At 37.3% G+C, this 14,691-nt stretch overlaps 1 protein-coding gene across 1 annotated transcript; it reads left to right on the forward strand.

The window, feature by feature from the left end:
• The first annotated feature begins 141 nt into the window (after positions 1–141).
• ERCC5 (excision repair cross-complementation group 5) lies at positions 142–14,305 on the forward strand. The gene is made up of 16 exons (XM_010087076.1): positions 142–229; positions 853–1,028; positions 1,537–1,652; positions 1,742–1,834; positions 2,787–2,847; positions 3,839–3,982; positions 4,908–5,115; positions 5,414–5,743; positions 5,864–6,481; positions 7,058–7,287; positions 7,645–7,764; positions 8,451–8,664; positions 10,329–10,473; positions 11,281–11,481; positions 12,349–12,433; positions 13,766–14,305. The coding sequence occupies exons 1-16, from the start codon at positions 142–144 to the stop codon at positions 14,303–14,305; spliced, it is 3,369 nt and encodes a 1,122-aa protein (XP_010085378.1).
• Positions 14,306–14,691: the final 386 nt, after the last annotated feature.

Genomic DNA, 14,691 nt, shown 5'->3' on the forward strand with positions numbered 1-14,691 from the left:
CCTCTCCCCAGCCCGCCTCGTTATTTCTCATTGCAGTGACTTACAATGCGTCCTCGTTAGCGGAGCGTACGTGGGTCGTACAGCCGCTGGGTTGTTCCTTCCTCGGAGAGTCTTCTCTCTCGAACTGTCTGAGAAAGGACAATGGGAGTCCAAGGACTTTGGAAGCTGCTTGAATGCGCCGGGAGGCCTATAAACCCAGAAACGCTAGAAGGGAAAATTCTTGCTGTTGGTATCCTTTAAAAATAAAGCTGAGGAACCGAACTGGGGAGGGAGATTATTTTAACTGTTTCACTTATTTTGACGTGATGTATTGTGTTCAGTTTTTTAAAAAATTTTTAAAACTTGACAGTATTTTGATAAGTAGTCTTTATGCCTCATAATATGTGGAATGCTAAGCGCTTTATTTTTTTTAATCTTTAAAAAAGACTTTTTATAAGCTCCTTATGCAAGTGTTGGGCTGTAGGATTTTGTGCTTTATAAATAAAAGTGTTGTTCTCAGTAGAACTATAAGATGAAAAAGTTTAAGTAGTTTTGTATCAACTTCCCTATCATATATACTCGGTTATATGCTGGAAAAATGTGGAAAGAAGTTACCCTTCATTTATTTTTGAAAATAACTTGAGAGGTACTACTTGCTGCCCAGTTGTTTCAACTCTTGCTTTTTGTCCAGGGCGATAGGGGCAAGAATTTATTTTCTGAAGTTCACAAGTATTTGGATAACCTTGGCTTCAGTAAGCCAAGCCTGCAACAGCAGGCAAAAGCCACTCGGTCAAATATGTGCGCTTTATAGAAACTATTAATGTGGTATATGTGTAAGATTGCACATTTTTTTCCTCTTAACGGTTCTTTAAGATATCAGTATTTGGTTGAACCAAGCTATAAAAGGGGCCAGAGATCGTGGTGGTAATTCCACACGAAATGCTCACCTCCTCACTCTGTTTCACCGACTCTGCAAGTTACTGTTTTTCCGGATTCGGCCTGTCTTTGTTTTTGATGGCGAGGCACCACTTCTGAAGAGACAAACCTTGGTAAGTACCTTTGCTGAGTCACTGCAATGCAAAATAGGATGTGTGGCTGCTGATGCTAAGTAGTGATTTTCAGTTTCCTTATTCTGCTTATGATTCTGAGCTATGAGGGTGGAGACCTTGAAGTGCACTGCTGTGCAGGTGTTCTTTACAGTCCCAGTCTTGGTTAGCTGTTGGAACATGCAGCAGCTCCCTTTTGATATATTCAGGTTTGATTTGTGTAGAAACCAGATTGCAGAGAGATAGATGGTGGCATAAGCCTGGGTCTTGCTCCAGGATGGACCTGAACACAACTCTTGCAAGCATTTGTACCTAGAAGCTGAACACTATTCCTGAGTCCCACAGGGGAAACTGACATAGATTTAGAGGATCTGAAGGCTGTGTCCCCATTGATGTAGGATGGGTTAGGCATTGCTCTTAGACTCAGCATACAGAATTATAACAGTAATTCACTGGATATGTTTCTTCAGCATCCAGCAAAATCTCATTGGTGTTAATCTTATTTTTACAGGCTAAGCGAAGACAAAGAAAGGATGTTGCTGTCAGTGATTCCAGGAAAACTACAGAGAAACTCTTAAAAACATTTTTGAAGAGACAAGTTATCAAAACTGCTCTTACAGGCAAAAGGCAAGAATAAAATTTATTTTCCCCTTGTTTACAGTGAACAGGTAAGTTCTTATGTAGCTATTAATCACCGTTGTATTTTTTTAAAAAAACAATGAAACTTTTCCCAGTATTACACAAGTTCGAAGAGAAGAAATTGATGATATGTATGTATTGCCTTCTTTAGAGGATGAAGAGAAGAACAGGTAGGTAGAATTGAGAAAAATAGCTTAAATGGCTATAATAAACTCAGATAAAAGTATAAACCACATTTTTTGACACTGCTGAAAGGCCTTTGACCCATGAGACTCCATAATATATAAAATATGTTTTATAGGATCATAGAATGGTTTGGGTTGGAAGGGACCTTAAAGATCATCTATTTCCAACCCCCCTGCCATGGGCAGGGACACTTTCCACTAGATCGGGTTGCTTAAAGCCTAATCCAGCCTGGCCTTGAACACGCCCAGGGATTTCTTTAATTCATATTTTATTTCAGTTTCTCTTTGGAGAGTTTGGTTTATAGCTCTGCATACAGAAAGAAGCCTTCTAGTTATTTGTGGGAAAATAACAGAAGAAGCTTTCAACCCACAGATTACGTTTTACACTGGATTCATGTTTAAAGATCCAAGTACTACCTCAATCTGTGTGGCGATATCTGTATGACTAAATGGTTGTTGAAGCTTGAGTAGCTGGTGTGTGGCAGCTTGATTCTGGTTTGCGTCCCCTCATTCAGTAATGTAGATGTGGTCAGCAGAAGTAGGCTTTGTATGTTCTTGTCAAACCTGTGACATCTTCTTAAATGGGAATGTGGAGCTATCTGTTAGATTACTCTTTGCACATCTTATATATACTTTCATATACTTTAAATACTGACCAAATAATCAGGTAATGATTTAAACAGCAACAGTTGTCTCAATCTAGTTCTAACCGAACTTCTTGCTTTCTGTTCAGATCTTTTTGACTTGTGTATGTATTTATACGTGTGTGTATGTGTGTTTATATGGATATGCATACATATATATTTGTGTATTTTGATGTTGTGTGTGAATTTTTGTACTTATTGGTGATGGGATAATTGATGTCCTTTTGCTTAAAATAAGAACTTTATTTTCCTAGGTAAATATCTACATCTTTTGCTCTCTTTGTGATTTTTAGCTCAGAGGAGGAAGATGAAAAAGAATGGGAAGTGAGAATGAGCCACAAACAGATGTTGCAGGTAAGTGCATCCTAATTGGCCTGTTACTGTGAACAATCCTCTCATTCATATGCTATGCTTAAAAGACAAACAAAAAAGCTAAAAAATACCTGTTTGGAGGTACAGGTCTTACTATAGCACTACTTATCAAGCAAACAAGTTAATTTTAAGTACTCTATGAATTCCTACTAATAAGGAAATACAGATGTAATTTTCTCCATTAGAATACAACAGAATAGCAATTTCTTATGGTATCTTTTTTTTTTTTTTTTTCTTTTGACTACTTTCTCTGGACGTGTGGAGAAGAAATTGTTCTTTTTAATGATATAGGTGAAATGTGTGCATTTGTGCACATGTATACGCACATATAAGACAGCATATTTAACAAAATTCCTGTGCTTTTCCAAATATGAAGATGTACCTGCCCATGGCAGAGGGGTTGGAACTAGATGATCTTTAAGGTCACTTCCAACCCAAACCATTCCATGATTCTATGTTGAAGCACTTTGGTCCTTGGGTTTTCACAGCTAAATTCTGTGTTCTCTTTTGATATGCTGATCTCACGGGAAGAGGAGAAAATAAATATATAACCTAAAAAGAAGCATAATTAATAGTGAAATTATCTCTGCTTTCATCAAAGTAAAAAAAAAAAAAAAGAAAATAAAGAAGAAAAAACTCTTGGAAATGCTGTTCAGTTTGCATTCAGAAGGAGAACCTGTTTTCTTTGGAAGGATAAAATCAGACTAGCTGAGGCTATAGGACCTACTTCTGTGATTTATACTAATCTTTTTGTAAAAAGAATAAAAACAAGTTTCTTTGTATAGTGTACATCAGTAATTACGTACTTTATTTTATTAGCTAGTAGTTACCTTTTTTTTAATGTTTTTTCACAGTATAGGAAGTAGCAACAAAGATTTTGTGGGATTTTTTTGTTTGGGATGGTGCTCTATTTTATTGTTCTTGGTGTGCTGTAATATAAAATACCTGTTTATGTTGTTTTCCATTTTTGTAGGAAGAGTTATGTGCAGATCCTCATTCTGTAGATATTGAATCAGAAGACTTCAACAAGCTGCCTCCAGAAATAAAACATGAGATCTTGACTGATATGAAAGAATTTACAAAGCGAAAAAGAACATTATTTGAAGCAATGCCAGAGGTAGTATTTGAAATAGTTTTCAAGCCATCAGAAGGGAGCGATTGCCATTAATGGAGATGAAGACTACATAAGAGTATCACATCTGGAAAGCTTTACCCCCAGGCTTATTTAATAAGAGATGTTACACTGAGGGGAAAAAACCCCAGTGAGATAATGACTCTTAACAGAGCCTTCCCGTGTGTCTATTCAGAGCCCTGTCTCTTGATTTCTGATAAAATTAGCAGAGCTAATTCAGTATGGCAAGAATGGAAAAAATCATGCTGTATCTCATGCCTCGCCAGCGTTACGCCCAAAATTTCAATTACAAGAACGTACTACTGGTGTGGATAAACCAGGCAGAGTGAATGCAACTTGGATTCCAAACCCTCAGGTTGTTAGGGGAGCTGGCAGCTGGGAAAAGGCTTTTGTATCTTAGGCAGATGTGTGACTAAAGCCGTTTGGAGGGATTCAAGGAATCCCATAGTGCCACTTCCATAATATCTTTTCAGAGCACAGTTAGATTTTTAAAGCGCAGTATATGTCAGATCAAATGATAGCTTGTGCCCAAGTGTAAGCTAAGAACCATCATCTTAAAACCATCGACATGTGGATTCTTTTATAATTGCACTGTTTATAAGATGGGGACCAGCTCTGTTAGCCAGCTGAGTTTTGTTGGTCACATCATTGAGATCTTGTGTTCAGCAATTGTTAAGAACTACTTAATGGTACCTGTTAGAATCATTTGTTGTGTGTTACCAGGCTAGTAGTGTTGTCACTTGGGAGTGCAGCAGCCAGTAAAAGGCAGCTGTTACCTCCTTAAAGGAAACTCTTAAAAGCTTTCCAGAGCATGATAAATGAACTTGCTTAACATGTGCAGCTAGTGACATTGCATTTAAATTTACTTGGTTGGCTAGTTGGTTTTTTTTTTTATTTTTTATTTTTTTAGGAGTCCAATGACTTCTCCCAGTACCAGCTTAGGGGTTTGCTTAAGAAAAGCAACCTCAATCGGTGCATAGAAAATGTACAAAAAGAATTGAATCAACAACACTCGGGCGAAATCCAAACACAGTATGAAAATGAAGGTGGTTTTGTGAAAGAAGTGGAATCTAGGAGGGTAGTCTCTGAAGATACTTCTCATTATATCCTAATAAAAGGTATGTCAGGTCTAAATTTTGTAAAACCTCTTGTGTGATGTATGCAGTGTGCAGCTGTCAGTTTTAAGAAAAACCTGAATGTTGTTTACAGGTGCATGAAGCCAATACTTTGCATGAAATGTGCAGTACTGATAGACATAATTAACTGTGGTCTGTAAATGTGTAGAAAATTGGTTTAATAATTTTTATATAATGTAATGGTTATATAGTGATGTTCATTATGTAAAATTGAATGTTAGTACATGTTAGTATGAAACAGTTTTTGACTGAAAAAAATCAACAAAAAACTTGCTTTCAGGTATTCAAGCAAAAGAAGCTATGAGTAGAGACTTGGAAACTACTGCAGGACCTTCATCAAAAATTCTTGAATTTACTAAATCAAATAAGATCAACGAATCTACTGCTAGCGCAAAGCTGGTTGCATCTGACAAGTTGCAGACAGAGAAAGATAACAATGTGGCAACAGCACCACCCTCTCCTCGGACTTTGCTTGCTATCCAGGCAGCTATGGTAGAAAGCAGCTCAGAAGAAGAACTGGGGGATGAAGACATGGGACGATTGGACGTGGACCAGTCTGTAACAGAGGAAGGCAGTGTGTCTCCAAGAACACTACAGGCAATTCATCAGGCTCTGAATGATGATGGAGTGCTACCAGAAAGATCAGAAGCAAAGGATTTTCTGCTTAGTAGCTCAGATCAAGAAGATCAGATTCCTGAAGTTAAGGAGGGAAAAAAAATACCTACATCTACTCTGAATGATGATGATAAAGGGGAGGAAGTTGTTACTGTTAGAGTGGATGGAGTGCTACCAGAAAGATCAGAAGCAAAGGATTTTTTGCTTAGTAGCTCAGATGAAGAAGATGAGATTCTTGAAGTTGAAGAGGGAAAAAAAATACCTACATCTGCAGTTAATTTGTCAAACCAAGTGATTATGCAAGATACTGAACTTGAACAAGAGAATCAAGAGTTGGAAAAAAACCATATTGCACCCAAGGATACCAATATATTCAGAGCTGAAAATTATTCTTGTATTGACAATACTAGAAAAGGCAAAGAAGATGTAGACAAAGAAGAAAATGGTTCCATAATGGACTTAAATTCTTTGGGAGATAAGGATATAAACTTGTGCGCACAGAAGCCAAGCTGTTCCCCCATACAAACTAGTATAGGGGCTTTGATTCATGCTGAAACAACAAACCTTTCTAAAAATAAGGAAAACTTGAAAATTTCTGAAAATCTAGAAGTAATTTCGCAAACAGAAGAGAATGTATCTGAGGTACAAAAGGATATTAGACTTTTTCCAGAAGCAAAAGGTCCTGAGGAGGAAAGAAAAAGGATATCACAGTCTGAAGACAGTGATTCTGATGGTATGTGCTTTTTAATAATGTAAAAATATAAGAAAATAGGACCTTATTGTATTTGTAGTCAGTTGAAGTTAATCTTAGAGTCATAGAATGGCCTGGGTTGAAAAGGACCATAGTGATCATCTAGTTTCAAACCCCCCGCCATATGCAGGGCCGCCAACCACTAGACCAGGCTGCTCAGAGGCACATCCAGCCTGGCCTTGAATGCCTCCAGGGATGGGGCATCCACCCCCTTAACCCTTTCTCCTAATAAGAAATGCTTTAAAATACAAGTGTTCCTACATATGTAGGACATGGGAAGAAAATCTGGTCTATGTTTTTCCCCTTGGTGTTATGTTTTAGCACTAAAACCTGAGTGTATCATATGGAGAGTCAGGAAAGCATGCTGCTGTGTATGTTGAACTTAACTGATGTGTTAACGGTCAGCCGCTTGGTTTCTGTAATTTCACAGTCTTTACATCTGTTTACTGCATATAGCAAAAAAACCCAAAAATCACTGTCCAGGTTAAAAATGCATACAAATGCTTATTTTTTTTAAACAAGCAGCAGGAAGTTGAATTCTTTATTTTCATTTATTAGGAAGCTTTATTGAAGTGGATACTGAAATCAGTAATGAGACTGAGTTTCCTGCTAAATCTGATGAAAAACTGGGTGGTGAAACAGCAGTTCCAGAAATGGAGATGGACAGACAGGATATTGTCACACAGGACTTGCTGAAGGAATCTGAAGTGCAGTTGACAAATGATCAGACTGTTGAAAGAGAAGATGATGCTAAAGATGCAGCAGATGAGTGGCAAGACATCAGTTTGGTAACTCTTTGTTACTTGTTTTGAGATAGTAATGAACTGCTCTGTCCTCAAATAGTTTTTAAGGAAGACTATTGGACAGCTTCTTACTATTTCATTGCTTTCTCATGTGTATATTTAATTCTGTGGGCACTGGTTGTTCTTTAAAGTTGGTGGTTAACCTTACGCTCTCTGAAATCAGAGGGAAACTTTAAGGTTTTTGCACTCTGATTAATAGACCTGTCTCTGCATTAGAGAAGCTATGACAACGTCCAAGTGGGAATTAATGGAGCATATACTGCTAGAATAATTATAGTTGGAGACTTAGCACTTAACTAAATATACCTGAATTGTTGATGAAAATCTTATTTTATTTTTCAGGAAGAATTAGAAGGATTAGAAAATGACCTTTCTGCTGAGCAGAGTATGCTTCAGACTCAAAAACAGAAGCAGGAACGTGTTGCTGCTTCTGTAACAGGACAGATGTTCTTGGAAAGCCAGGTAGCATTTGTTGAATCATTTTGATTTGATACAGAGTGGTGTGGTGCCCTCCTCCACCCCAGTCAAACATTTTCTCAAAAGCTGTTAATAATTTTGCTTAATTATAGGTGGGGCATATTTAACTGAGGTTAAATAATGTATTACATAAAAGCAAATTGTGTGAAATACATCAAAATACATGTATATCAAAACACCATCCAAAGGGTGACTAGTCTGCCAATGGTTTCCTGCTTGATATGAATGTTTCTCATATACTTTCATACTTTCTGAGCTAAGATGGTGACTGGTTTGTTTGTTCGTTTGTTTTGTTTATTTTTAACCTGCATCTTTATTTTGTGGAGCTCACATAATTGTAATGCATGGACTTTTCTCCATGTTAAAGGAGGGGTTATGGAAAGCTCAGTGCTTAAGTATGCTTGTGTAATTGGGATAGCAGATTCTCTAAGTGTGTGGTAATAATGTGATCAAGTAGTGCTTGACTTACGTGTCACTATCTACCTGAAATGAGTTTAGTGGGATTTCCGCCTTGACTTAGCCGTGCTTGGTGCTTTTTAGCAGAAATTAAGATTTGCTATGAAATATTAAATACCTCCCAAGTGTGCATCTAGCAGTTGTGAGTCACGCAGAAGTATAATACAAGTTAATCTGAAAAATGAAATGCGAAGTGATCTCTCTCCATCCTACAGGAACTTCTCCGTCTGTTTGGCATTCCATATATTGAAGCTCCGATGGAGGCAGAAGCACAGTGTGCTATATTGGATCTTACTGATCAGACCTCTGGGACAATCACCGATGATAGTGATGTTTGGTTATTTGGTGCACGACATGTTTATAAAAATTTCTTCAGTCAAAACAAATATGTGGAATATTATCAGTATGTTGATTTTCAAAACCAGCTAGGTAAGCCTCGGATATATATGTTAGAGTCTTTAATAAGACAGTGCTGCTATGTATCTTTTTGGAGTTGTATTTTCTATAGAATTTTGTGTGTCATTGCAATACCTGTTCTTTGGAGAGTCTCTAAAGACATTCAGTTGGGTTGCCATTTTTACTGCCAGATGACCCTTCTGAATTTGCAGCTGTTAGTTACACTTGCATTGAATACACTGAGTTAGTGTGATGATCATCACAGCTGGAGGTATGAACTATGGTACCAGTTTCTAGGTAAATGTCAGCATGACTTTTCTGACGTGGTAGGAAACTTGTATTCTGATGTCATCAGATTTAGTCTTCTGGAAATGGAAGTTAATTTTGGACATATTGACACATAATGTATTAGAAGAGGGTCCAGCATATGTATATGCTCTGTAAAAGGTTTTTCGTTTAGTTAATACTGACAGCTTTTTTTTTCTTCTTTCAGAGTGCTCTTGTAACAGTCTAAACAATTTTTTGAACTATTAAACTTCAGCATCACGTAGTGTATTAAGGGAAATATGAGTCAATTTTAACATTTTCTTATGCCTTGTTTAAAGAGAACTCTGTTAAAGTCAGTTGTGACATTTTCAAAGTTGAGAGAGGCTATAGACTTTAAATAATATTTTAATGTCTTCAGTGTGTAAAATTTCACACCACTTTTATGTGGTGAAAGATTATGTCTTTGGTTTCTTCCAGCAAACTGAATGAAATACTTTTCCCCCTACTTGGGTATGCTCCTGTAGCTTACTTGGAAAGGATTGCTGTAAAAGCCTATGTGTGATCTTTAGTTGTTATTAATGTAATAAACCAGAGCTTTTATTTATTTATTTATTGGGGAAAAATAGTCACCATCGGTCTTCGTGTCACATTCCTTTGCAGTCTTCTGCTTCTTTTCCATGCGTTGCACAATTCTTTCTTGACAGTTGATGGATATCCTGACTAGCTTGCTGATGGTCTCGCTTTGTGTGCTTAGACATACAACCCTCCTTTTCTCTTCTGATTTGTAAAAATTTTTTATTTTTTCAATCTAAACTCCGGAGGCTAGTCACTGAAAATCAGTCTGGTTGCCTCAGATCTTGTAGTGTACCACACAGAAGTGGTCAGCTGAGTTCTTCCTTCTTTCTGTCTGTTTCACAGGCTCTTCTGGTGTACTTGGTACTGCACTAGCACAGAGCAAAAGGCTTCCAGTTTGGGAACACTTTTAAGAAGCAGAGGTGTTAATATTATGGACTAGAATTCAAAACTGAGGAATTGAATGTTTTTATTTCTGGTTCGGGAGTTATTAAAATCAGGTCGCCATTAGATGAAGACAGGACAGTAACTGGAGAAATGTATGTAAGATAGTATCTCTCAGCTCTTAGAAACCCAGAATTTCTGAATGGTCTTTACATTATAACATTTTAATTGTGGGAAGATACATTTGCCAAGTTAGCACAACTACTGGTGCCTGAGCTAGCAGTAGCGTATTGACGCAGCTCCAGAAAATAATTTGTCAAATTCTCATGTTGAATTAAATGTAATTTTACAGAGTGAATGCCTTTGTGTTCCTTTTGGTTTTTGTCTTTCAGATAATATATTATTTTTTAATTTGTAAGAGAATAGGTGCCAAATCCACTGGTTTTAATTGGTCTATGCACTTTCTTTTACAGGATTGGATCGAAGCAAGCTAATTAATTTGGCATACTTGCTTGGAAGTGACTACACTGAGGGCATCCCAAATGTTGGCTTTGTAACAGCGATGGAGATTTTAAATGAATTTCCTGGACATGGATTGGAACCTCTCTTAAAATTTGCGTATGCTTCATCCTATTTTGCTTCTTTGTCTCTCCGTAACATGAATATTAGACGATATACTTTTCTGCTGCTTCAGCACACAACAAAACATATGACCATCATTATGGAGACTAAGTTACCTGTAAAATATGCAACTCTATTATAGCACTATTTGAAATGGCAGGTAAATAAGGTGTCATGTTGATACAGCAATCACAGTCAGACTAATGAAGACAATAGAACAGCTGTAGAACTGTGCAACTGCCTCTGAGTTCATTGCAGAGCTGGATTCCTAGTGGAGTGGAGGTTGTTTCTCCCTGAGTTTGTGAGGAGGTGCTGTAGCGTGCTCGTAGTGAAAAAAGAGACTTGATGAGTGAGGAGTGGATGACCTGAAGAGAGACAGACAGGTAGGCTGTGGGGAAGAACAAGATTTGAAGAGGGCGAGGATGGTTAGAAGCTTTTTTTTTGTTTAGGTTTTTTTTTTTTTTAATACTAGAAAACGTCCAAAAATGATCATTATGTGTGTAGCATCCTTTCCACTTGAGGCTGAATTTAGGGCCTTCTGAATTGAGGGCTTCTGGCAGCTTATGGGGAATCCAGGTGATGTTTGGTACTGTGGCTTACAATGGCTGCGTTTACTGTATATGTTTTGGTTTTTCTACTTTCAAATGATATGTCCGTTAGGCCATTTTTATTTGGAATTTTCCTACCTCATCTCATGGAATAACTGAAGTAGGGAGACTAATAAAGGCTGTTGAAATTAGCATGGTGGCTCTTGATATTCTAGATTATTTTATGAAGGTAAATTAATACTTTCCTGTTTTCCAGTGAGTGGTGGAATGAGGCTCAGAAGAATAAGAAATTGAGACCTAATCCACATGATACCAAAGTCAAGAAGAAACTGCGGGAGCTGCAGCTTTCTTCAGGTTTCCCAAATCCAGCAGTGGCAGAAGCATACCTGAAGCCTGTGGTGGATGAGACAAGGGGTTCGTTCACCTGGGGGAAGCCTGATGTGGAGCAGATAAGAGAATATCCTTTTACTATATGGCAGGACTTATTAGCTGAAAGTGCTTGGATTAAAGTTCATAAGGCTAGTTAGTGAGTCAGTAACAGAGTGTCAAATTCTTAACATCTCATTGGTGTGAGGGGCTGTCCACCCCATCCGCATGTGCTCCCCTGCAATGATACCAGCTCTGGAGTGGAAAGGAACGCAGCTATGCATGTATGGCACTCAAGGCTTGCTCTGCCCTCCTGAGAGGGTGGGCTGCTTCACAAAGAGACTCTTGTAGCTGGACTGACTAGTTTGTTGTGATGTTATGCTTCTGTAACTATGCTGTGCCTATTTCTAGACTTGGAAAGGGATTGTTTGCACACTCCTGATATATGTTGGCCGTCTTTCACAAATAAGTTTCAAAACGTAGCCAGAAATGGTGATTCAGTCATAATGTCTATTTCTTGCATCTCTTGCAGGTTGAGCTGCAGTGAATTGTTGAAAAGTACATGGCAATGCATGCATATCTAGTAGGGTTTTAAATAGTAAATAAAACTTATTGTTAAACTTGTACATACTGGAAGATTTATTTATAGGTACTTTGTCTTTTGGCAGTATCATGTAGCCAAAGTGAGTTCTGTCTTCGCTGAGACATCCTTTTGGAAATGATGGTATTAAGAGAAGTTCTGTAGCTAATAGACATGTAACAGTGTGATTAAGATACATAGTGTAATACTGGAACCATTCACATAAGTTAGCTGTAATAACTTATTTTCTCAGGTTTTGTAGTAGAAAAAACTCTGGAGTAACTTTCCTCCAGGCATAGTTTGAGGAATTTTCATTTTATATGTTTACTAAATACTAGTAGTATTAGCCATTTTGTAAAGTTCCTTAACTTTCTGCACGTTCTGCCAGGATCACTTTGGCTGGACTAGGACAAAGATAGATGAAATCCTTTCACCTGTGATAAAACAGCTGAACTTGCAGCAGGTAAAGTATAAAACTATGTATAGTTTAAGAGTAACTGGAAAATTGTAAGAGAAGCGTTGTAAAACAAGCAACAAGGCTTTAAAATACATTTCTAAGAAACTGGGATTTGGCCATATTGTTTTGTCTTAATATATTTTTGAAAGTCATTCAACTTAGTTCTTTAGACTTTGTTTCAGTATGATTTGGGTGGGCTGTGAGGCACTCGATATGTAATTTCAATTGTTGGTTTAAAATTTTGCCATCTATCAAACATCTGCCTCAAATCCATGTTGCTTTTTGTTCTGGATGTAGCTGAAACTACAGGTACCTCAAGCACCTTTAGTACTTTGAAAAGTCAGTGTGCTGTCTCTAAAAATTCTTTTTAAAAATTCCCCTAAGATTTAAGTGTGACTGACAATTGGGTACCACATCCATATCCTTTGGGGAGGAGTACAGACTGAACCATTGAGCAAGGGCTCATTAGTAATAGTACTTTAATTTCCAAATAAGTGTTCTATGAACTTTAATAAAACTTAAAAGTGAATAGTGGTGTGCGTGCTGTGATACTGTGAAAGTCAGTTGTAAAACTTATCACCTAAGGTCAAATTTTTTTCCCCTTTTGCCGTAAGTAAAATAGAAGACTGGTTTAGACTACATGTCTAGGTTCTTTCTGTCACTCAAAGGGTGAAAGGTACCAAAACCCATAGTTAAGTCCATATACTTTCAGGTTGACCTGGGATATCCTTTGGAAGCATCTGTCTCTCTTAGGCAATTTTAGGGAGAATATAGAGGACTAGCCTAGTCTATACAGCAATCCTAGCTGTGATTGAGTAACGCAGACCTGTTGTGTGACTACTCCTAGTTCTACTATTAAATCTTTATACTGTAGCAGGGTGTATTACAACAATCTGGAGTCAAATGATTGCATTTATTTGCACTAGCAGATGTAAGTGTAAAGTGCACTTACAACATTTGCTTAGTAAACGTTCTGTTGTTTTAACAGCTTGAAGCTAAGGATGTGTTTGTAAGGACATACTTAAGAGCACTTACAGAGGTTCTCTGTATTCGGGTGAAAAATAGCAATGTCTAATCATCAACAGCACAATGTTTATAAAATTTCATGGGAGGTTGCTTATTATTTAGTTCCTGTAAAGGTTCTTGTTGCATAATTTGTGATAAAGTACAGGTATTACTGTAATAATGCATCTTATTGTTCACATCTATTTGGATGCATACTGATGTCATTAGTCCTTTGTCCTGTTTTAATTTGGGATGTTTTCTAGTATAGCTGACATAACAACTGAATTCCCATCACAAAAACATCCAAATGTGTTTCTGTTTTATTTTTGATAGACTCAGCTTCGAATTGATTCATTCTTCAGACTAGCACAGCATGAAAACCAAGCTATTAAAAGTCAGAGACTACGCAGAGCTGTGACTTGCCTGAAGAGAAAGGAAAAAGAAGCAACCAATGAGATTCGGGAGGCTACTGCTGTTATGGAGATTGAGTTTAAACAGCATGAAGAAAGGAAAGGGGAAAGCTGTGCAAATCATAAAGCTGTGGCAACGGGAGCTCAAAGTGGAAAAGGAAGAAAACACTCAGATTCCAGAAAAGAACATTTGTATGAAGGTGGTTTTGTTGGGAATTTGCATCTTTCAGAAGCTTCTAGTGACTCCTCAGTAGAGGAACTGGAAAGCAGAAATTTAGGCAAGAGCAAAAAGAGAAAAAATGTCTCTGCAGCAGAGACAGCAGACCAAAAGGAGAAAAAGGGGTGTAGCAGCTCAAGTGATGAGGATGAAGAACTGGGAAATGTAATCATGGTGACTGCCAAACCTGTGTTTGAGCGCAGAAAAAAGAAATCATTGAGAGGAAGAAAAAAGAAAAAGTCTTAAAGAAAAAAAAGTCTTAAGAGACTGTATGTTGTGTGGTTTTTTATTACTTAAAGCTGTGTAAATATTATAATGAATTTTTTGATAAATAATAAATTATCCGTATTTGTCATGCATTTTGTGTCCAGAACTTAAATAGGGGGAGTTTTAAATGATGGAAAAAATTTCAGCACACTTACTCATAAAGACCTAGATTGGACTTGATGTAAGTTTTCTGTTTTGAGATTTTAAAATTGAGCCAAAACCTGATGCCCATTCATTTGCATTCTAACTGAGGTGAAATAGCTGTAAAAAATCACATGCCATCTGTTGTTTCTTTAACTTCAAGGAAGTTTTGAAAGCAACTTAGATTATATCTAGGTGCTGAGAGAAGGAAAATCAGTTCAATT

This window comes from Pterocles gutturalis, unplaced genomic scaffold, assembly GCF_000699245.1.
Source record: "Pterocles gutturalis isolate BGI_N339 unplaced genomic scaffold, ASM69924v1 scaffold42171, whole genome shotgun sequence".
Lineage (NCBI taxonomy): Eukaryota > Metazoa > Chordata > Aves > Pterocliformes > Pteroclidae > Pterocles > Pterocles gutturalis.